Source organism: Equus przewalskii, chromosome 31 (genome assembly GCF_037783145.1).
Source record: "Equus przewalskii isolate Varuska chromosome 31, EquPr2, whole genome shotgun sequence".
In the NCBI taxonomy this organism is placed as follows: Eukaryota; Metazoa; Chordata; class Mammalia; order Perissodactyla; family Equidae; genus Equus; species Equus przewalskii.
The window spans coordinates 14,889,481-14,913,422 of NC_091861.1; the positions used below are offsets into that span (position 1 = coordinate 14,889,481).

General features: G+C 37.3%; 1 protein-coding gene across 2 annotated transcripts in view; it reads left to right on the forward strand.

The window, feature by feature from the left end:
• The window catches only part of GPATCH2 (G-patch domain containing 2), a 221,449-nt gene that overhangs the window by 150,226 nt on the left and 47,281 nt on the right, over positions 1 to 23,942 (forward strand). For both annotated transcript variants that reach the window (XM_008526700.2, XM_070602484.1), the window contains exon 9: positions 14,176 to 14,264. In XM_008526700.2, the coding sequence (XP_008524922.2) occupies positions 14,176 to 14,264 (89 nt within the window). The remainder of the gene's footprint in view (positions 1 to 14,175; positions 14,265 to 23,942) is intronic.

Genomic DNA, 23,942 nt, shown 5'->3' on the forward strand with positions numbered 1-23,942 from the left:
ACTGCTTGTCAAGCCGTGCTGTGGCAGGAGTCTCACATATAAAGTAGAGGAAGATGGGCACAGATGTTAGCTCAGGGCCAGTCTTCCTCAGCAAAAAAGAGGAGGATTGGCAATGGATGTTATCTCAGGGCTAATCTTCCTCAAAACGAAAAAAAAGTGTCACTGCCACCATATCCCCAGAGTCCTCTAATTATGACTTTTCTTTTTAGAATCACAGGATTCCAGGACTTCTACATAACGTGCTTATTTTTAAGTGGGGACATAAGTTATTAGAGTGATTAGTGGTCAGGGTTGCATTTCTCTACTGATACATTTAGCATATTATGATTTTCTAGTCTTTTAGTATGGTATAGGCCATTTTCTTTAAAAAATGATGTTTCAGGCACTACTTAAACACATAGTTAAGGACTTTTTATACCGAGTGTATAAGAGCCACTGGACTAAGTAACCTGTATGGAAGCCAGGTGACGTGTACAGTCTCTGCATTCCGGGACCTTATATCTTGATCAGGAAAAGCTGGGCATTACCCTTTACTCCTTTCAGTCTCTCACTCTTGTCGCCTTCATTCATCTCCATAACATAGCAGAATGACATTTGGAAAACCCAGATCTATTTGTATGTACTTAAAAATTCTTAATGGCCTCCCATTGCCTTTGGGCTCAAGTCTTAACCACGGCTTGCAGGGCCTTTCTTGGTCTAGCCTCTCCTACTATTCCAGCCTCATCTTTGATTACTCCCTACCTTGAACACTATATGCCAGCTGCAATGAACCTGTTTCCATTCCTCAAGTAAACTCTGTCCTCTCTACGGTAGAATTTAAGATTCATAAAAAGGATATAAGGTCTTGTGGGAAATCAGCCCGACAACCTATGACTCGGTATACCATGTTCTATTGTTTTCACATAAATGACACATTTCTATGTTAGTTTGTAGAATACATTTCGACCTCACTAGTGAATGATAAACGTATTATATTTCCTCATTTGTACTGTAACAACAAAATATATTCTGGTCCACAGAGTTTCTCTACTTCTTTGGGCTTATGATTGGAAAAAATAGGTGCCAAATTATGCAGTATTTAATTTATCACCATGCACATTCCCTTTGTGGGAAATGAGAGGTAACACTTATTGAGTGCACACCGTGAGCCACACATTCATTTGACTCTCACATCATCTCTATGAGATTGAATCTATTATTGCCTCCATTTTACAGATGGGAAAGGCGAGGCATAAAAATTAAGTACCTTGCCAAGGTTCACCTAGGTTATTAAGTGGAGGAACAGGAATTGAACATCATGTCTTTTGCCTCCAGAGTCCAGAGTCCTAACCATTGTGCCATACTGCCTTTCAAGATAAATGGCTAAGGAGGACCAAGAATGAAGGGGAATTTTAAAATATGATACCTAAATTAAAGAAAAAAAATCCCCATCGTTGTAGTTAATAGCATATTGCTAAGATTCTTTGAGTGTTAGTGATGTATTTATTTTAACTCATTTACTTTCCAAAATTACCCCATGCAGTAGATATTCTTATTATCCCCATATTACATATGAAGAATCAGAGAGAGGAGTTAAGTAACTTTCCAGGGCAAATGGTGGATAATTTACACAGCAGTACCTTTTTTTCCAAGTCTTATTTCTAAGGCATATAAAGATTAACTTTTCTAGAATATGGTATCTTGTTTTTAAGCAAAACCATTGACTCTTGTATAATTGTAATCTTAAACATTATTTAGACCATTTGTACGTTATTCAGCAAAGAAAGTGACAACATTTTGAAATCATGACTAATGATTGCTGTTCGATCATCTGGCATTTGGTTTCTGAAATTTAAAAAATATAGAGGCTTACATGTTTTTCTAAAAAAAATTATTATATAAATGAGAAGAGGAAAGGCTTATTTTATATTTGAAATTAGTTTTTGTAGGATATTTCTCCATGGACATTTAAAGGCAATAGATCTTCCAAATATTGAGAGTAATAGATCTGAATTACCAAAATTATAAAGGATGGGGACTGGTCCCGTGGCATACTGGTTAAGTTCATGCCTTCTGCCTCGGTGGCGTGGGATTCACAGGTTTGGATCCCAGATGCGGACCTAGTGCTGCTCATCAAGCCACACTGTGGCAGCATCCCACATAAAATAGAGGAAGATTGGCAACAGGTGTTAGCTTAGGGCCAGTCTTCCTCACAAAAAATATATATATATATATATATATATATATATATATATATATTTATATACATATAAAGGATATTTGGTTCAAAGATCTTGATGGCAAAACTAATCTTGAATGTAAGCTGATGCACTCCAACTTTGCAAGTATTTCCATTCAATTGAATTAGGAGAATCCTGGAGAACTCTTCCTCCTGATTATAGAACATTAGTGTTCATGTAGTCATCACAAGCCCCCTGATACATTACCTAGCTGTTACGGTATATTTCACACAGTCTGGTAAACATTTGCTAACAAGTCTGTAAAAATTTTATGTACATAATGCTCATTCATCTGCCAAAAACTATCATGGAAGAGGAGGAACTGAAAGCATTCTTTTCATACAGTTAAATTTAGTGAAAGGCAAAATTATGTAGAAAGGGGAATACTTTAATATCAAGTGCCTGCATATTCTTTAAAAGCTGGCTTATGTGTGCAAGTGCTTTTGCAGATATTTATATCCCAAAGCCCAAGATATGGACTGAATAAGTTTTGTGGTTTTCTACTACCATAAGTAAGCATTTATTTACTATAGAAATTGGAACCTCAGTAAAAATACTGATTATCACAAAAACAAGTTACTATAAAAACTCTGGCATGCCTTGTTAAATTTCTTTCCATAACTGTTTGATAAGTACCTGATATTGGCAAGGCTTCTAAGTGCTAAGGGGAATTTATTTAAACAAAGCAGATGTGGACCCCACTGCCTTCAAGGAATACACAGTCTAGCTAGAGTACTAGTTCTTGTACCTATGTAGCTGTAGTTTAAGCTCGAAAATACTGTTTTCTCAAAAGGGTAAGAGATTTTTCTGGCAAAGGCAATCAGAAAAGGCTGCGTAAAGAAGGTGGCATTTCAACTGGGTCATAGATTCCCAATTGAATTCCACCAACAAGCAATAATTTAACCTAATTTCAAGTAAGTGTATTAAACAGTAATGCTGTCTGACATATTCCAAAGTAGAAATAACTCCTTACATCGTTCAGAAGTTTAAGACATTCTGGCCTATTATTAAAATATGTAGTCTTTATCACCTCCTCAATATGGAGATAAAAGTAGCGACCACTTTTTCCTTTGCTCTTTAGTAGTCATACTCAGCAAGTGTACACTGCAGCATATAGAATTATGACATTGCCATAAGTCCCCTCTCAACAGGCAAAGTCATGTGGCCCTTTACGGTGTTGAGCCTGTATCTGCCAAGTCAATCAGGCAAGAAAATTGTAGACTATTGAATGAACTAAACCTCTCAACTTCAAGAGGTACCTTGGAAATGGATCTGCATTTGATCCCATCTTTTCATTAGAGCAGTAACTTTCTGACTACAGCTGCAATAAAATCCTATATCTACAAAGAATTATGGACAGGCCTTTTTCCACTGAATTCAACTGTCAGTTTAGTTAATAAGCTGATTAATTTAGTCAAACAGGGAGCTTCATTCTATTTTCCTGGAGAATTTAAAACAATTATAAATGGACAGATTAACTGAGTTTATTAAAATTTGATGCATGCAAGGAGGTGTCGTCTCTTTCCACTCCTCCATAGGTTCCAGCTCCCATCATAACGAATTGCTTACAGAGCCCCAAAGATGGCGTATCGTGTGCACGTCAAGGCATTTGTGCCTCTTCATATGTATTCTCTCACCTGGGGGCCTAGAATGCCTTACATGCTAGCTTGGAATTCTCTTTGAATATTGCGTTGAAATCATTTTGCCACATGATCGGTAGACTTTAACCCCTAGAAAATGAAAGCCATATCTTTTTTATTTCTCAATCCTGTTTTATGGCGTAGGGCATGGCGTACATTACATTTTCAGTAGACGTTTATTAAATGGAATACAATAAACTAAGTTGAATGAGGTAGTATGGTACAGGGGAAAAAAATGATTCTTTTGAGGCAAGCATTCCTTGGTTCAAATACAATAACTTCATTTCCTGTTTATGTGATCTTTGACAAGTAACGGTTACTGTGGACCTCAGGTTCCTCAGACCTGTGATATGTTTCTGTAAGGATTAAACAAGATAAAGGATGTGAAAATGTTTAGCGTAATACCCCATATGTAGTTGGCACCCAATGAGCTTAGATGTTCCTGGTAATTCAGATAACAAATTCTAAGACTTAAGAAACCAACATATATTCAAAATAATAAAATATATTCTCTGCCCTGCCCTTTTTAACTCCATCATTCCCTGAACCTGGTAAATGAAAGAAACTCAGCATGCCTGTTCGAAAATGCTACCTCAGAACTGAACTAAAAGCTTGGTTTAACGTCAGAAATATCAAACAAGAAAGTATAGTAAAAAGTCAATTCCACAGACATATTCAAATATTATATACTGCGTTGAATGAAGTGGATACGAAAATGAGTAATGCATAGACTTCACTCAAAAAAGTTAAGAATATTAGGAATACTCCATAATTTTATTGATAGATATTAAACATGGCAACCATACATCCTAGGAAACGTTTCATAATGTCATTTTCAGAGAGAGAATGAGATTATATCTGAATCTGTAGTCTGATTTGATGGTTCTTTTATGTAAGATGCAAGATGTTATCAGGATCAACATCCCAATTTTTTAAATGTAGGCACATCTTGCATTTAATGGAGATCTCCAAAAGAATCATGTTTATTTTGAGTAATTTTGTATCTCTCGTAAGAGTCAATGCCAGCTGTTTTTTATCATTTTTAAGGAAATTAGAATAAGCTTATTGTTAAAACTATACTAAATATCAATGATAAACAGATTCCAGAAATGTATAGTTATGGCTAGGAATCAAATAAATTAAATGAATATCAGTTTACTAAGTGCCTACTATTTCCTAGGTACTATGGTGTGAAGAATAAAAGAATACTCCAAGATTCCTCAAATATCTTAGATTCTGCTTGGAGAGACAATATCCAAATTTGAATTCAGGCGAAATGAATTTTCCTCAATTTCCCCAGAGAGGTGGTCTGCTACTGCGGCCCTGTGGATTTATTACATTGTACAGTAATTTCTTGTTCGTGTTTCTTGCATTAGGCCATGAGCCCCTTGACGGTTGGAACCATCTTACTCTTCTTTGTGTTTCATTTAGCATCTAGTAGAATACCTGATTCACAGTCAAGTTTTGTTCATTGTTACATGAATGTTTGTGAGTGAATTTAAATAACAATTCAAGAAAGTAAAAGTGTTATCACAAAAAAGCGTGATTGATTGCCAAAGGAAATGTGAAGCAACGGTTGTTACAGTAGTCTGATTCATTGTAGTTCCATAAACATTTATTGTGTTTCTAATATATGACAGAAGCAGTGCCAGGTTCTGTGAATTAGGCATGGTTCTTGGCCTCAGGTTGTTTCTGGTATATATTTAACTGACAATCCGGTACATATTTAACTGCCAAACTGATTAATGTTTAATCTGAAAACAGCATGAGGCTATACCGTGTGATAAGTGTAACAACAGAGATATGCCCAGATTGATAGGAAATACAGAGAAAAAGCACTTGGAAAGACAGTGAGATTAGGAAAGTTTAAAGAAGAGAAAGGACATTGAGATTTGAGTGCACCGGGAGAACTCTGAAGGGAGAAAGAGCAGGCTCTCAAAGATGCTCGAAATCAGGAAACATGGAAAAGAAGTTTTTCCAAACGAGTAGAATACATTGCTTTAGTGTTAGCACATATATAAATGGCTTTAGTGACTTAGCACTTCCTTAAAAAACAGGTCTAAAAGAATTGGACAAATTTGGGAAGCATGTCAGTACCATGGAAGTTAATTTACTCTATGAAAAGATTAACTTTCCTCCAGATGTGAGAATGTCCTCATTCATATACACCTAGAACTTTTCTACTATCTACCTGAATTGTGTAAAACAATGACCACCACCTTTTGGGTACCATTTGTTTCAAATAATGAAGAGGTCCAAAAAGCAGAAGCATTTGAGTGAGTTGTTTAGGGATATGGAAGTGTGTGTTTATTAACACACACCAAGAATGATATCCTTAGCATAGCAGATTCTCGGGGCTATGGGTAAAGCAAGGGACGCCCCACATGGAAGAAGCAAAACATCTTAGAAGTAACAAGTACTGAGTGGTGGCCGAGAGAAAATTGGCGGCAATGGGCTGAGAAAGTCGGTGGGTTTCAGACTTGCCAGATTCGCGTGGATTTTTATTGAGTTTTTGAAATAAAAATGAGTACTTTATTCTTACATGCTGTGACACATTTAAAGCAAGCAGAAGCAAGCCCTGAAGAAAAATTTAACTTTTCTATTGAACTACCAAAAAAATACCTACTTGTTATTTAGAAATGACCCTAATCATATCATTATTGTAGTATACGATAGTGTTCAGATGTAATGAGTTTTTATGGTCATGTATTTATTTGGCGTGTATAACATTCTGCACTAGGCATTCCTCTGGCTGTTTTGTACTACAAAGCAATTCCCATCAGTTCCCCTGAACTGTGTGATCCTGGGTAAATCATTTAACTTCTCTGTGCCCTGGGCTTCTTATCCATACAATGGGGATGATAATAATAGTAAATTTAATAGCTGACAGTTATTGCTTGCTGACTGTGTGCAGGCACTTTGCCAAGTGCTTACATAAATGATTTCTAAATAAAATCTTGAAAAAAGCCTTTGAGGTAAGTACTAGTCTAATCACAGTTCTTGAAGGTAAAGAAATTGAGGGAAAGAGAGTTTGAGTAACATGCCAAAGATGGGCAAAAATCCTTCTGTGATATTGACAAATATGGTGACAAAAAGGCTTTGTCAGAGAACTAGTTGGGAAAGCAGAAATGGTGGCATCAGAGGGACAGAGGTTCTGACTGACTCATCCCGGATGCAAATCAGGCCACCAAAACCTGTAGTTTGAACTAGCACCTCAGCTTCCACAGGGTAAAAAAGTCTGACTATGCTTTTGACAAAGAAACCTCTCCAGCTGCCAAAACCACTTGCATTTATTAATTCCACTGTTTGCCGGTTTATAATCCACCTAATTATAATTTGTATCTTTTTTGTTGCCTGCTTATTGTAAAAATAAAGTCCAATAATAATGAGAGGCCTCCCGAAGAAAATTGCCACGAAATGCCAACACACAGAGAGAACTATCATCAGTATTTTGTTGCACGTATACCTTTCAACCAACACACGTGCATATTCATTGATTGGGAAATATTAGTTTAGTGTCCCATGCAGAAAATTCAAACAGGATGATGAGGCTCAGAATGAAGGCAGTGTTTTTTGAGATAGAGCATATGAAAAGTGTAGATATTTGGAGGAGGATTTTTTTAAACTTGCATTATTAAATTCTGTTGTTTGCGATGATGTAATTAGAAAAGTTGGCCTATGTATTTTAAGATAGGTATTTTCAATTTTAGATTATGAAGTTTGGTATAAATCTACTTTGTCTAGTATTTGGATAACCCTCTCTGTTAATGGTTCAGAATCAGATAAGAACCACAGCCCCTCTTGCTACACAAGCGTACATACACACTATTTCGTGAGGTCCCTAGACCACCTGAAGGCTCCCACCAGTCCTGTGTCTCTCCTCCTTGCTCACTGCAGGTCAGCCTCGCTGGCACTGCTCTAAGAAGCCGGGAGAGTCCTTGACTGATGAGGCAGTGAAACTGGTCCCCAAGGTCACTGAGAAGCCTCCAGACACACAGCAGTCCCTCCCTCATGCTCGCTGTGAGCACTGGGAGCCACAGGAGGGAAGTGCTTATCAGCACACAACCTGGCACCGAAGAGACAGAACAAACATTGGCTCCAGTAGCAGCCACCAGTCACGTGGATAAAGCAGATTGGGAAGAAGTCGGTCTGGACTCAAACTCTCTGACGGGGTGGAAGAGACACTGAGGGTGTTACTGCCCAAGACGGGTCATCTGCCCACCACAAGACATGCCAATAGTCAGGAGACAAGGTGGTAGGAGAGAAAAGGTTTTATTACGGCTTGCTAGCAAGAGGGAAGATGGCCGGCTAATGTCCGAAAGAACCATCTTACAGAACGAAGACCACAGGCCAGTTACATGGGCGGCTGGTCTCTGGGTGGGGGCAGACATCTGGTCTTAGTTTCTGATAGTCTTTTGTTTTACTGGATGTGCATCAGAGACCAGAGCAACGCCCTATACCCTGATCTTGCAGTTGTCATTGATGATGGTTATCAGCATAGACTCTCTGCCTGGAGGTCATCACATTCCTAAGGAACTCAAAAGAATAAAGTTATTAACTTAAAGCAGCTGGGAGCTTGTCTGGGTTAGTTAATCAGAGGTCATTCAGAGTTACAATATGGCTTCTTTTTTACAATATGGCTTCCCTTATGTCAATCTTATGTTGAGCCTGTGTGAACAGGACAGATCCATCTGAAGCTGTTGAGAGGAACTGCACATGGGCAGGCAGATCACTCGACAACAGGTAATCGGAGGTTAATGGTCACAGAGTAAAGAATTGTCCCAGCATGTAGACAGTGAGCAGGGTTGGGAGCCAGGAGCAGCCAATGCTTGGTCGAGGGTCTGCCGGCAGCATTAGAAAGAACCTTAATCACAAGGTTGCATTTCTCAACCAGACTTTAACATCTGGGGAGTTGCAGGCAATGACCTAATTCTGATTGAACTAAGATACCAGAAAGTTTGTGTTGAAAGAGGCTAAGTCCAGAATAAAGCAAGGGCCCAGTTACTGATGCAAGAACTGAGTTCAGGGCACTGAGTTAAAACTTCAACTACCCCTTGCTAAAGTCAGGATTGTTCCAAGAGAGGGGAAATGGGCTTGAAGCAGAATGTGAAGTCAAACGACCAATGCCATAGAGAATGTGCCAGAACCAAGAGCTGGGCAAGATGTGATCCACAAAACCAAATGCAGAGGGTTCTTCCTGCACAAGAAGGGGCTTTGAAAGACAACACCGTTAAAAACAAGTACTTAATGCCATCCTAGTAGTTAAGAAATGTTTATGCTTGACTGGTACTCGATACTGAGTGTGCATTTGGGTCCTAAAGGAAAAAAGCTACATACTGCTGTTTACTTGTTCAGTTTAGTATGTTGAGACACATTGACACCGAATAAAAGGGAGGAGAGGGTCATTTGGATCTAGAATGGGAAGCTCACACAGGACTGGATTTTCCAGCCTGCACACTTCTCTCTACCACTGGGTTCTTCCTCCAGTGACACCACAGACCTGCTTCATTTCTGTGCAGCTGATGCCCTGTCCAGGCTTATATTTTTCTAACTGACAGTGAGCGTTCTTGCCAAATGCCAGGGACCATAGTCACATCTGTTTGTCTCTCCTCTGCAGCTTGTCTGAGGCTGCTTGGGAGCGCATTTTATCCAGAGGGCAGCTTTAACTGGGCCTAATGCTCTGAAAAGCCTCTGCTGGTAAATGTGTACAATGAAGAGACAAGTTCCTATTGTCTGCTCTTTAATCTTATTGTGTTTGACACTGCCCGCTTCAGTCCTTGTCAGCCCGTGTCAAAAGCCAAGTTTTCAGGCAAGGTGGTTCTCACTAGGATTTTTTTGTTTCTGTTTTTTTGTTTGTTGACATTTTTTATTTTTTTTATTTTTTTTAGCTTTTGTCCTCCAGATAAAATGCCGTGTGTTTTGTGTTTCTACCACCACACCATTTAAAAGGCTGATGGGAAAAACCAAGCAAAGTTTGTTTCAAAAGCAAAACAAAACAGAGCAAAGACTTCTTTTTGAGCCCTGCTTTTCCAATATTTAATAGGAAAGTTTTCAGAATTAGTCCACGGGAAACCATGTTTCAGATCATAACTAAGTGACAATGCTTAATCACCCATAACCAAACAGCATTATTTCTTTATCCTTTCCACTTAAATATATGTGTTTGTTTACCCCTAAGATGAAAGGTGTCCATAGCTATAGTTACCAGGTTTTGATTTCTCTCCTCCGCCGCAAGCAATTACTCAGCTGGAACAAATCCCCTGATATTGGTGGTTGGTAATTTCCTTGCAGCGCGTACAAAAGGATCTTAACGTTACTTTTTTAATAACTTTGGGTCTGTTCGTAGGACAATGTATTGTCATTCTTCAAACACCAGTGTATTGTCATTCTTCAAACACCACAGCCAAAAACAAACAAAAAACAAAAATTGCCAACCGTCACCTTGAATAGTAATCCAGGTGTTCTGCTTTGCAAAGACAAATGACTCATTCAGACTGGAGCACCAAGGCTGCCTTTGAGACATTCATTGATTTTAAATTAAAAAATAACTGCTATGTTTTACATTAAGAGTGACAACTAAATAAAAGAGTAGGTCTTACTTAGTGTTATTTGTGGCAACTCCATTCCACCTGTCTGAAGGAAAAGGGGGGAGGACAAGCCTAAATGGGGTAATCTTACTGATCAATAACCCAGACCTCTCAATGTGCCGTAGCAGATAATCAATTCTTGATAGAATTACTGAAATACAGCCAGCTGGTTTTCTTATGGCTCAGGTCTTCGGGTTCAACGTACTGACTTTATTAACTAACTTTATTCTCCTTGAATGTTTATCTCTTTTGCTTTCTGTAGTTATGTTGGGGGTGGAGGAAGAGAGTTGAATGAAAATGTTATATTACATTTGTTCTATAAAGAGACCCAAAAGGGAATTTGGGGTCCAGCAGATGAGAAAAATGTTTAGGAGAGGGAGTTATTCCTGGAGTTTTGGGGTTTTTTTTCATCATCTTTGTAAACAGGCCTTCCTAATAAATTTTAATAGTATAAAAAAATAATAAAGTTTTAAAGGCAATATTGACTTGGGAGAATGATTTTCAAGCAATTAAAAGACTCCAGTTACATACAACTGGTGCTGGGACAATGTAGGTAGAAACCAGCAGTACTTATAGTCACAGTGAGCAGCTTCTATTGTATCAGACTTTCAAGTATTTTGTCTAATTATTTCTAAAATATATTTCTTTAGAAGGATGCTCTTGGCTCATTTTCTTTAGCTTAATTTGAGCTTTAAATGTATCTGAAAGTATGAAAACTGGGCATCATTTTTTAAATAATCCAGAATTAGGACTTCTCATCGACTGCCTTCCCACTCCTGCCCACGTCCTCACTCAGATGTGCTAACGCAAAGAAGTTTCATTGTGAGGCCACTTTGTGTTATTCGTAATTAGAGATGAATAACCACGGAGGAAATGTGTGTCTGGACTATCACAAACCTAGCTTCCCTCCTTTTCATTAACCTCAATCCTGCCTACCCCCAGCTATCTACCAGTTTCCCACGAATCTGGCCAACTTTCTCTCCTGCTGAGTGACCTTTAATGACCCCACATCAGCTCTAAAATCCAAGCGCCTTGATGGAGCATATATGGCCCAGGATCCAGCCCCAGCATTCTTCTTCTGTCATTATATAGTCCCTTCTCCAAACACGGCTCTCCATCCTGAAAGACTCAGAATTCTCTGAACAGAACAAACTATCATTTGGAAACACTTCCGGCCACAAGTATAGAAAACCCGACCAGCAGTGGCTTACACTGTAAGAATATTCTATTGTAACAAGAGGAGCAGAAGCAGATATAGTCCACGGGTTGGTTTTCGCAGCTCAGTAAGACAAGGGCTACGCTTCAGAGTTCAGATTCTGTCTTTATTCTGTTTTCAGAATATTACCTTCCACTCCTCCTCAGCCCTTCGGATGGCTGAGCCTGTCTGGTAAACGTTCTGCAGAAGGTAAACTCCTCCAGCCTTTTGCCAGGCAGGGGTTTCAAGAGGGATCAGAGATGTGAAAGGATAATTTTGTCCTAAAGATAAAATCGTGACTCTTTTACAGATATACCATGAACATGTGTTTGAGGTTTTGTTTAATTCATTAATTAATGAGGGAACCAGGCAGATGTTGTTAAAGGTTCCAAGGAGAAGTCAAAGAATCACAAGTTTGTATGGAGTGACGAATATTGAAATGAATGGGCAAATAGATGCAAAACTGGCTTTTCCACGGGAGGAAGGGTGGGCCTTCCTCAGGACAGAATTCATTTGCATTTCTATAAACAAGAATTATTTTCCCTTGCTTTCCGTTATCTGTAACTTAGAGTTGTAAAATAGCTCCCATAGAATCAGAATCAGGTGACTGAAAGGGTACACTCTAAAAGTATCATTTTCCATTGAAGCACAAATTTTCCCTGCAAAGCAAAAAAGGTGTGTTCAATGCAACATGTTTAGAATTGTTTTAAGGCCTAAATAATAGCATCTCTAGTAATAGTTAATAAAGTCGATTATGCCTATCGCTACCACCACTGTCCCTGATTATTTCATATACTTACGACGTTACCTCCCCACTCAGACATTAAAATCTTCCAATAATAGGAATTGAACATTCCATTTCTTTTCTATCTTCCATCTCCTCTTTGCTCCTCTCATTTTCTCCACCACTATGGGGTCTTACGCTAAGTCAGTAGTAGGTACTAATAAATGCTTGCCGAATAAGTGAATTTATTAACTTTATATAAAAGGGATGTGTCTTCTCTGATATTACTGTAACTTTTTAAAATTCCTGTATAGTCTTAAAAAGTAAATCTGATCATAACCATTCATTTTTCTTGGCATATGAGCCAAAGTTACACCTCAAAATCCAATAAAAATGTTACAGTTATGCATGTTAATAAACATTTTGACAAACAGGTGTCTGTATATATATATTTCTGCAAAGTTAGTCATTACTGAATGAACTAGTTTTTAAAAAACAGTTCAATAATTATAAATATTTATTCTATAACAGAGAAACAGTATGCCTCCATACAAAAGGAAGAGAAAAGTAGACAAATACCCATTTGCTATTTTCTATATTGGTGGATTTTCATGGTATATTTCTTTGATTGCTTACACCCTTTGGCTCAGCCAGCTCATTAATTGCACTTTACTTGATACCTTATAGGTAGAACTCATAATTAAAGTGATTTTACTCCCCAGTTCCAATTTTTCGCTATATTTAAACACCTGAGTGTATGTGTATAAATATATATCTGGGTGTTTACCTGAACTAATTTTTTTCCTTTTAAGTTTTTCTCTAATAATCTGGTGGTTTTCAAATTGAGTTTGATAAAACTTCAGGGTACTACCAAATATCTCTGTGACTTACTAAAAGGACACGTGCTACAATAAACACGCTTCATTTATTTCTGCTTCGTGATCCCCAGACACTGTCCCAACTCCACATCAGGGATTTTGACCCAGGAAATGAACACAGAGTCCTATAGCTTGGACAGTTTGAGGACTTTTAAGTCCTTTCTATCTCTGTATTCATTTTTCTTGATTCCCGCTTGGGACATTTCTAATTTTTCCAAAACTCTTTAATTTAGGAGTCCATAATTAGGCAGAATAATCTAACTAGTTGCAAGACTAGAAGAAGGCCCGCTCCTCAGTTCTTATATGTCGTGTCTTTACAAACATAATCCAATAGCCAGTTAACCTGTTTAGTACCGGTAGACCAGCATTAACGCATTCAAATTATGTGTCCTCACCTAGCTAATAAACAATTAACTAAAGAATTCTAAGCATATGATTTATAAGGGAGAACATCACTATTTCCTTCTATCTATTTAAAATGTTTTAAGAGAGTTCACTGCCACCTAATATCCTAAAGGAAATTGATCATACTTTTCCTGTAATAAATGTTGTTCTGACAGTAAAGCATTAGTAACCAATTGATAACCCAGCAACAATATTGTGATCTCTTTAGATAATTAATCTTAGCTATTTTCCTGTCAGAAGCAACAGTGCTTGATTTTATGTTGAGCCAGAAAGATTGCCAGTTTTGAAAATTAAAAAGCATTCCTTTTATATTATTCATTCCAGTAACAATTTATGATGGCACATTTAGCTGCTGAACACTTGTCAACAAACGTAATTATGTTTCGATATAAGCAAGATTGGTGGTTTTACTATGCTGCTCCATCTTTGTTGAGAATGTTTTGATTTAGCTTCAGATTATACAAGCTGTGTATTTATGTGTCATTTTTTCCTCTTTGTTAATAGTTTTTTCTGATAATTACTTGTAGGCAAACAAGCATGCATTTAGGATCCTTATGCACGGGAGATATCAAACGGAGAAGAAAAGCTGCGCCATTGCCTGGACCTTCTATAGCAGGTAAAAGAAAAAGAGCATGGGGCGGGACCCAAATAGAAAGTTCATAAATTATCAAGAATAAAATACCGATAATTCTTAATCACTTGCGTTGAAGAAGAGGCACAGTTACGAGAAACTAGGAAATCATTTGCATTTGGTGTCGGGATGTATTGCATGTTCCTTGTGTAGATTTTTTAGGCAGCCGATCAATAACGTATTTGCTACACACCTGCCCAAATGCAAGACTTTGTGCGAGATACTGAAGGACCCAGAAACTTCAAAGGCTGTGTCTTTGACCTCAAGAAATTTATAGACTTACTGGGAAAACAAGGCATAAATGGACAAAAAGGCAAATAACCCCAGAAGAGATGAATAGTAATAAATTCCGAAGTCTAGGAGCAACTTCAAAACACAAGGCCCATGTTGTAGTGAATGGAAACTGGCCATGAATGTGGCACTCTGGTTTCTAGTCCCCGTTCTGCAGATTCATCTTTTCTTATTTAGACAACGTTAGCATTAGAGTGAAAAATCTGTCATCATTTCCACGTCAAAAGTCGTGTCATTCCAATGAATGTGGTAGAGAGGAAACCATGCTGAGCAGAGAAGTTACCAGACCAGAGGGGACAGGACGCCTTGCTGGAAGGGCAAAGACTCAAGCTGGGTAGTGAAGGAAATGAGTAACAGGAGTATGTATTGCAAAATTTCATGCAAGAGCAATGGTAAGGGAGGCAGAGATAAAAACCAGCGATAGGAAGAAGCCAGCTGGGCGTTAAAACGTAGACACCCAAGTAGGAATAAACAACAATTAACCATAATGGATTTGTGATGCAGCAAGCTGACTAGGAGGAAATGTTTTCGGTGTAGATCCTTGATCAGTTTCAAAGAATAATAGCCTTGGCCTGTTGCCTGGGACCCTTAACCATTCAGATTCATAAACTTTCTCTTAACTCCATTTGGGAAACCTTTTATAGGAAAAGTTATTTTTTCCATGATTAATTATAGAATATGAAAATAAGATTCACGTCAACATAAGAGTAAGCAGTGAGGAGGGGGAAAAATATTTATGTGTATGTATGTATCTTGACATGGTGATTTCAAAGGAAATAAAAGATGTGAAGCTTAAATTCTCTATTTCGGGAACTATCTCGTAGTTGAGCATGACAAAACTGAGGAGTAACTTACAGCTGAAGCATTCATAACACAGTTGTCCCATCCATCAAAAGGGCTACATTATGAACCTAAGCATGTAGTTATAAGCATAATATCTGCTCTTCATTTTCTAGCTGTATCAAATTTCCAGAATTTGGAAGTAGGAAATACCTGCTTATATTACACCATAAAACTAAGATTCAGAAAAGTGTTAGGGTGTTCTTCGCTACCTAAGAAGACATGATTATTGAATGGCAAAGGAAAGTTTCAAGCCCACACCGCATAACTGCTAAACCCATGTTCTTTCCATGACAACATAGTTATGGCCTTCTTGTAAGAATCTATATGTAAAGACTGTCTTAGTTAATATCTTTACTTGAACCCACTATGACATGTCTTAGGTTTCATAGAAGATTTATTCTAAATATTGCTATGTAGAGATACAGAACATTCCTTAGAATATTTCTAATACGTCTCTTTATACAGGAACATGTAGCCACTTAGATCGAATACATGTCATAAGTTCTTCAATTCAAATCTTTCATGAGGCAGGTATAGGATTCTTTAATATCCCCATTCCAGCTGAATGGTCCCCTGAATTCTCGTATCTTTCAATGATTCAAACATTAGTGGCAGAAATAGTACAAGAACAATCTTAGCAATGTGACTAAAGCAGCTTAGTGCCAGCCATCAGAAAGAGAGAGTATCAGGGTCAGGTCCTAACACTCGGAACATATGTGAAGTGAGAAGGAAAAAGCATAATGGTTGAGGAGAGGATAATATAATTATTTCTACAAGGTGATTTTGATGTTACAACTCAATAGCATCCGAGGAAATCATTTCTACAGAGTACGGGTATAAACATTAAACTTTAGCCTAAAACATTCATAAGCTCACACCAGTCTATTCCAGATGTTATATTTCAAAACGGTTGTGATTCTCTTAAGATTCAGGATTTTTGATCATAATACTAGATTTTTTACTTAAAGAATAAAATTCGTAGAAATTGAATGCATTTTTGTAATTACTCAAAAAGCAGCAGAGTAGGAGAATTGTGTTACTCATTTTCAATGCATTTTTTTAAATCCATGCATAACTGCTCCTCTCAAAGAGGAAGAGAATGAAGTTATTTAAAAGTCTTCAGTTTTAAAAAGAATATTTTCTAATACTAGTGAACCAACTCTAAGGTGAAGATTATTATCAGAATTCAAGTAAGAAATGCTTTTGCATAAATACACTTTGATGATGAGGTTATGAATCCTAGATTATCTCATCTTTGAAAATTATAATTTTCAAATTCTGGAATATAGTCAGTCGCATAATAAAGAGTCAGTTTTATTTGTAAGCTTCCCAAATTGAGTTAGCCTGTAGAATTATTTTAAAGAGAATATTCTCACCATTTTATAGGCCCTTGCAGACCTCCCAAAAATCACATTGAATTGAGACATATTTTCACAGTTCCTTCTGCCTTTAGAGAGCATTCAGTCTAAGCTGGAAAAATTCAGGTGAAGATAACTTCTCTCGTTTGAAACAGGGAATAAAAGGCTGACAGCTTGAACATTGTTTAATGATCCTGTCTGATTTATATGTGAAATATTAGGTGGTCAAACAGCAGGTTTAGAAAAGATTTACCAAAAAATTGTCAGAAAACTATAATTAGCACTTTGACTTTATAATCCCAAACTGAGTTTATACAACAATTTAAGACTCTGAAGATAAGTTATGTATTGTATGCATAATAGTATTTTTTAAAAACATTTAAAGTGCCTTATGAAATTAATCACCCCAAATCTGATCTTTACCTGCTAGTGTATTGAAAATTTTACTCACCCTGTTTTAACAATAGCACTGAAGCATCATTTCAGTCGCTTTATAAGGCTATGGACTAACCAGCAGTGTTATCGGTTGAACATTTATTAATTGTGATAGGAACACCAGATTTATTTCACTGCTTTCGCTTATTTACTGCTCTTTCACCTTTGTATTTTGTATTGACAAAGTAAAATGAATATTGATAAGGTTAGATATTGATTTTTAAATGTATGGCTTGTTCTCTGCCTCATTCAAAGTCACATACCAAAAGATAGTGGATGTCTCAGTAGCAAAGGATGTAGATTTACTATTATAAAATTGAGAACTGTTGAAGCAAGGAGGCTTGCCAGCAGAATGCATTTTATAGTTTGAAAAATGTCATCTGTAAAGGTGAAGAAAAGCAGTGAACAGAATAGGAATATTATTAACACATTTTTAAAAGGCAGTCAGCAATGTCGCTTCTGGTCTTTGTTTTTGGTGGAAGTCATAGCTGATTGAGATTTTCATAGGAAAAAGATTTAACTATGCTTATTGAGATATTGTGGCTATTACATTTTTTAAAAAATGTTTTTCCACTATACATTACTAAATTCACTGTTCTCCACAATTAGTATTTACTATTATTATTTTGCTTTCTATTGAAATAATATCCTAGGGAAAATATTCATCATAGTAAGTCAACCTTTTTTCTATACATTTTAAATTATGCAAAAAGATGCCAATTGAAGTTTAATGTCTCAATGTAGATACTGCTCCAGGGTAACTGTGTTTTCATGGACATGCAAGTTCTTGGCAAGAGGTTGTATTGCAGCTTTTTGTGGCTTTTCAACTTTTTCCTTTGCATCTCACTGATATTTCAATAATAAAATAATCTTTATGAATATTTAAGGCAGTAAAGGCAGGTTGTAAATCATAATAGATGATGATTTTTAGAAGGCGTGCTTTTAATTAAAAATCGTACTGCACATAATCAAGAAATGTTTGGGGGCGAGCCCAGTTGTGTAATGGTCAAGTTCATGCACTCTGCTTTGACAGCCTAGTGTTCACAGGTTCAGATCCGAGGTGCGGACCTACACACCACTCATCAAGCCATGCTGTGGCAGCGTCCCACATACAAAATAGAGGAAGACTGGCAAAGATGTTAGCTCAGGTACGGTTTTCCTCAAGCAAAAAGAGGAGCATTGGCAACAGATGTTAACTCAGGGCCAATCTTCCTAACCAAAAGAAAGACAGAAAGGTTTGATGTAACCAAGCTCCTTTTCAGGATGCTGTATGTCTTAAGTTCAAATTTATCTGGTCGATAATTATATTTTTACTTCTTTTATCACTGAGTCTGTATGACTACTGTAGATTATCTTATCTTTTCCAGGATTTTAAAAGGGGCAGACTTTTGGGGGGGGGATTGTTGTTATTAATTTGGAAACTAAACTATATCTGAACACATAACAAAAGCCAAGGAAATATATAACCCTCCACCTCTTGATACATGAACCACCAAACTACCTTTCAGTTATAGTAGCATCTTAAATAGCTCTCTATTAGCATTTGGCACAAGAATCACTTAACGAGAGGGTAAGCAACATATTAGATAGAAAATAACTTCTGTTCCTGACAATATGAAAGACTAAATAATGAGAAAATACTCAACTACAGAATGCCTGGACATGCTGAGCAAAATGTAAAGCCATCTTTTTACATGCATAGCTGAAACTGCAGGAAAGAAAGAGAAATATTCAAGACCAGAAGTGGTCCTTAGCAGCCCCCGTGCCCATGCCCAGTTTTGCCAATAGGTTAGTGCCCCGCCTGGGAAGGGAGCCAAGCTGGGGAACTGAGTGTAAGGCTCCTTATCACACCAGAACCTCTGAAAAGCTCTATCCTCAGAAAAGGGCATACTAGAAACCAAAGTCCACATTCCTCCTCCCCCCACCCCCTGCCAGGCACAGGAAAATAAAGAATCTTGTTTCCACCTGGGCTCCAAGCAGAAAATTCTGAAGATTTGTAACCAAGAGCCTACCCTCACATGAGTTTCTAGTTTAAAATTACACCAAGCCAAAAAATTAATATAAAAACTGGCCTTTAGAGGCTGGCCCCATTGCTGAGTGGTTAAGTTCAGACACTCCACCTTGGTAGCCCAGGGTTCGCCAGTTTGGATCCTGGGCATGGACCTACATACCGCCCATCAAGCCATGCTGTGGTGGCATCCCACACAGAGCTGGAATGACTTACAATGAAGGTATCCAACTATGTACTGGGGCTTTGGGGAGAAAAAAACAAAGAGGAAGATTGGCAACAGATGTTAGCTAGGGCCAATCTTCCTCACCAAAAAAGTATACCTTAAAAAAAAAACTAATCTTTGAAGCAAATGCAAAACCATTCTAGTGGTACATGCCTTCAACCAAGTCTCAAGAATCACCACAAATGAAAACCTACTGAAGAGGATCTCATAAACCAAAACCGAAAGAAAAAAACAATAGTTATAAAAACAGATTCAAAAATGAAAGGGAATAACTAGAGAAAAAATAAGACAGAAGTGGTAAAAAACAAAGTAGAAAATTGAGATTATTTATTATGAAAAAAATCTCAAAAATTGTAAGTTCACTGGGTAGTTCAACAGCAGATTAGATACAGCTGAAATAAACAGTGACTTTTAAGAGCAGTCACAAACAAGCTAAAAGAAGGTCAGGGGGATAAAAATACGTAAAGTATAAAAGAGTAGCTGTGGGACTAGAAAGACAGTGAAGTTGAACATATGTCTGATAGAACTTCCCGAAGGAGTAGAAAGAATAGGGAGATGCAGTATGCCGGGAGAATATTGACAGAATTCAATGAGAATGACAGAATTTTTACAACTGAAGAAATACGTGAACCTTCATATTTAAAGAGTACAAGTCTTTATCAGGAAGTAGTAAATATAAAGTCATACCTGGCACATTGTAATAAAAATTCAGATCACTAAAGACAAAGAAAAGAACTGAAAAGCAGCCAAGGAGAAAAGATATAATCCAATAATCTACATAGAAATGAAATTACACTGGTAGAAAACTTAAAAACAGCAGTATAGTCTAGAAGATGAGATAATATTTTTAAAGTGCAGACATAAAATAGCTGAGTCAATCTAGAGTTTTATATCCAGTTAAACCATTTCCCAAGAGTGAGGATGAAATAAGACATTTTTAGTTGAAGACCCATTATTACTAAATTTAATACATCATGTAGAAGAAAACAGAATCCATAAAAAAAAGATGAAAACCAAGAAAGAATTGTCAGCAAAGAAATGGTTAAACATGTGCGTAAAGCTAAACTGATATTGAATATATAAAAGTAATAATGATGGTGACCATAACCATGAAAATGATTAATTTTGATATATAAAAGGAAGATGGAACCAAAACTATGGACACAATATGTAAAATGTGAGGGAATAATAAGTCAGATATGCATGTTGACATTTAAAGGTAATGACCAAAAGAATAGAAATATAACGTATAATTTTCAAGCTAGTATAAGCAAGCAATAGATGCCAGAAAGGAGGAAACAAAAATGTAGAGAAGTCCACAAAAATGTAGAGAAACGCACAGTAAATAGCATTAAATAATATAATAAAAATAAATCCAGACATATCAATAATCACAATAAATGTAAATGGAATAAATGTATCAGTTAAATTCAGGGATTATCATAATGGACACTAGAACAAAACCCAGTGTATGCTGTTCACAATAAATACAGGTTAACACTTAGGTTGTAATTTAAATTCCAGCCAAAGGAAGCTAGAGTGGCTGGATTTATAACAAACAAAATGAATCTTTAGGATTTCAGGAGAGTTGAAACACTCTCTTCAGACAGACTTGCTATGCTAGTTTAAACTAGTAATTTTTCCAGAAGTTTGAAAGTTGGAAACAGAACAAAATCTCAGTCATTTGGGAAAATGTGACAGAATAAATGACATAGTGGAAAATATTGGTGATGTAATATTTTAAGTTCAGTGTCCAGCCAGTGAAAGGGTGGCATTTGGGTTGAAATATCCTAAGTTCTAACTTGGACACCTTTTAGCCAGTTGACTTTGGGTAGGTGTGTTACCTCTTAAAACCTCAGTTTCATCTGTAAAACGGAGCCAATAATACCTGCCTTTCAGGTTGTTAAGGAAGATCAAAAGAAATGATGGATATGGAAGTATTTGCAGTCTCTAAGAGCTTGCAGACATCATTATATTTTGCTATCCAGTGTATGGGCGCTGTACCTTGTTCAAATGCAAATTGAGAGGAGTTAGTATTCCAGTTCATCTATAACCCAGCTAATTTTTTTAAAAAATTATTTGAAACATCATCTCCACTAAAATTGTTTACTTGCCATTAATTCTCATAGGGAGGCCATGCTTAACCAGTCTTCGAATCTTAGCTTTCTATACGGTCATGGTCAAGTTATTTCATCTCTCTGAGGCTCATTATAGTTCCCACCCTGCACAGTTGTGATGAGGAATGGAGATAACGAATGTCATATGCCTAACGAGTAAACCGCGTGCCTGGTACCTAGTAGACAGACCATAAATGGTCCTGATTATATTGTGACGTTACAGTGTTACGATCTGTGTGCCTCCAGAACCAATACAGTTTTAAGATTTTTTTAGTTTTTTGAAAAAACTATTCTTTGATACATAATCATTCCATAAGAAATATGTCTGTATAACCAAAATATCTGTTAATAAAAAGACTTCTGGGTGGGTGTGGGGAGGGTGAAATGGGTAAAGGAGGTCAATTGTATGGTGATGCGTGGAAACTAGACTTTCGGTGGTGAGCATGCTGTAGTGTGTACAGATGTCAAATTATAATGTTGTGCACCTGAAACCTATATATTATTATAAACTGGTGTTACCTCAATAAAAATAAAATTAAATAAATGAAAACACTCCCTTCTCTAAACATGTCAATACAGGTCTTATCTTTCATTCTCTATTCTGCAAAGTTTTCATGACTTAAGAAAAAAACCAAGAAACTGCTTTTACATTAAATTTTCATTATTTAAAAAGTAAGTGGGGGCCAGCCCGGTGGCACAGTTGTTAAGTTCGCATGTTCTGCTTTGGCGGCCTGGGGTTCGCCAGTTCGGATCCCGGGTGTGGACATGCCACCACTTGTCAAGCCATGCTGTGGCAGGCGTCCCACATAAAATGGAGGAAGATGGGTACGAATGTTAGCTCAATGTTAGCTCAGGGCCAGTCTTCCTCAACAAAAAGAGGATTGGCAGCAGATGTTAGCTCAGGGCTAATCTTCCTCAAAAAAAAAAAAAAGTAAGTGTCTTATATTTGTAAGGAGCTAACTATTGGAACTGATTTTATTTAACAAAATTCACATGAAAAACATCTGCAATATTGCAGATAAAATGTAGAATGGTCAGAATTAGTGAGGCTTTTCCTTATTAATGCAATGATTAAAACATTTAACAAAGAGTGGTAACGCCTACCGCTTTCTCACACCTCAAACTGGGCTGAATGCTGTTTCGTAACCGTAATCAAAAACTCTTGTCCCTAAGTTAGTTACTGAGAACAGACGACAGTGCTATAACTCGCAATTTTAATAACATGGCTAATAATAACAGCTCTGCCTTCGGCTGGCTAGTAAAGTCATGGGGAAAGGAGGATGGGATGAAAGAGGGCGCAGGAACACTGAAGGCACGCCTTCTGAATACAGGGTAGGGACTGAGCGAGTGCATGAGCTGTGATGTGGGAAGCAGCATGTGTCACCTCCCCTTCCATTGGCTGTTTATCCAACATCAATACAACGCTTTAGGAGCCAAATTACTAAAGAAGCTGCCAATTAGGCTTGCAGTCAGCTGGATAGATTAGCAGCTAAGAGAGGCCGATACAAGATTTTCATCTCTTGAGCCAATTACTCAAGTGAATTACCATCCACAGTACTCTGTGGAAGATTTGAGGGGGAAGGACCAGACCGACTCCGCTGTAATAGATATAAGAGATCCAGCATAAGGGGGGCTGGAGCGGGAGCCTGCGGAAGGGTTAGCGGGCTGTGTATTGCTAAAATTGCCCGAGCAGGAGGAGAGCGTTCTAGGAAAGGACTTAAAGGATTTATCGCTGCCAGGAGCCAAAGAAAAGGAAATTATGGTTGTAGGATGCTGTGCTGAGACTGAGGTGTTCCACTCCCAAGCCTTAATCTCATCAAAGAAGGATGAGAGAGCAACAGTAGGTCTCACTCTAGAATCATTTTCCGTGAAAAATGAAGTATCTGGGTTTTTTTTTAAGGTTGTATAGAAAAGCCCTTGTTTTGCTTTTTTTTCAGGAATCCGTGTTTCTGTGTGGAAAGATGTAGCATTTAAGAAATTAAATGTTCCTCCTCCTTTCTTTTTATTGTTTTTCTTCAAAGAACAAGATAATGCTTTGTTTTATCGTACTTATTCTCTTTTATCTTCATTTAGAAGAGAAAGGAAACGAGTGTTACAAAAGAGAGAGAGAATGGATTCTTTTCCACCTGTATAAAAACACAAGCCTGGGAGGAGTTGGGTGGACAATCCCGGGCCACCAGGCTTGAAATAGCAACATTTTAAAGTTATGATAGTGAAATGAATTACCATTTGCTGTTCCCTTTAGAACTGATAATTGACCGCATTTAGCAATTTTTGCAGAGATGTTTTAAATTGACCTCATATTTTTTCTTAAGTATTAAACAAATTTTAGACCTGAATTTTTGCAAGCTCTTGTATCAAAACTATGGTTAAACAGATGTGTCA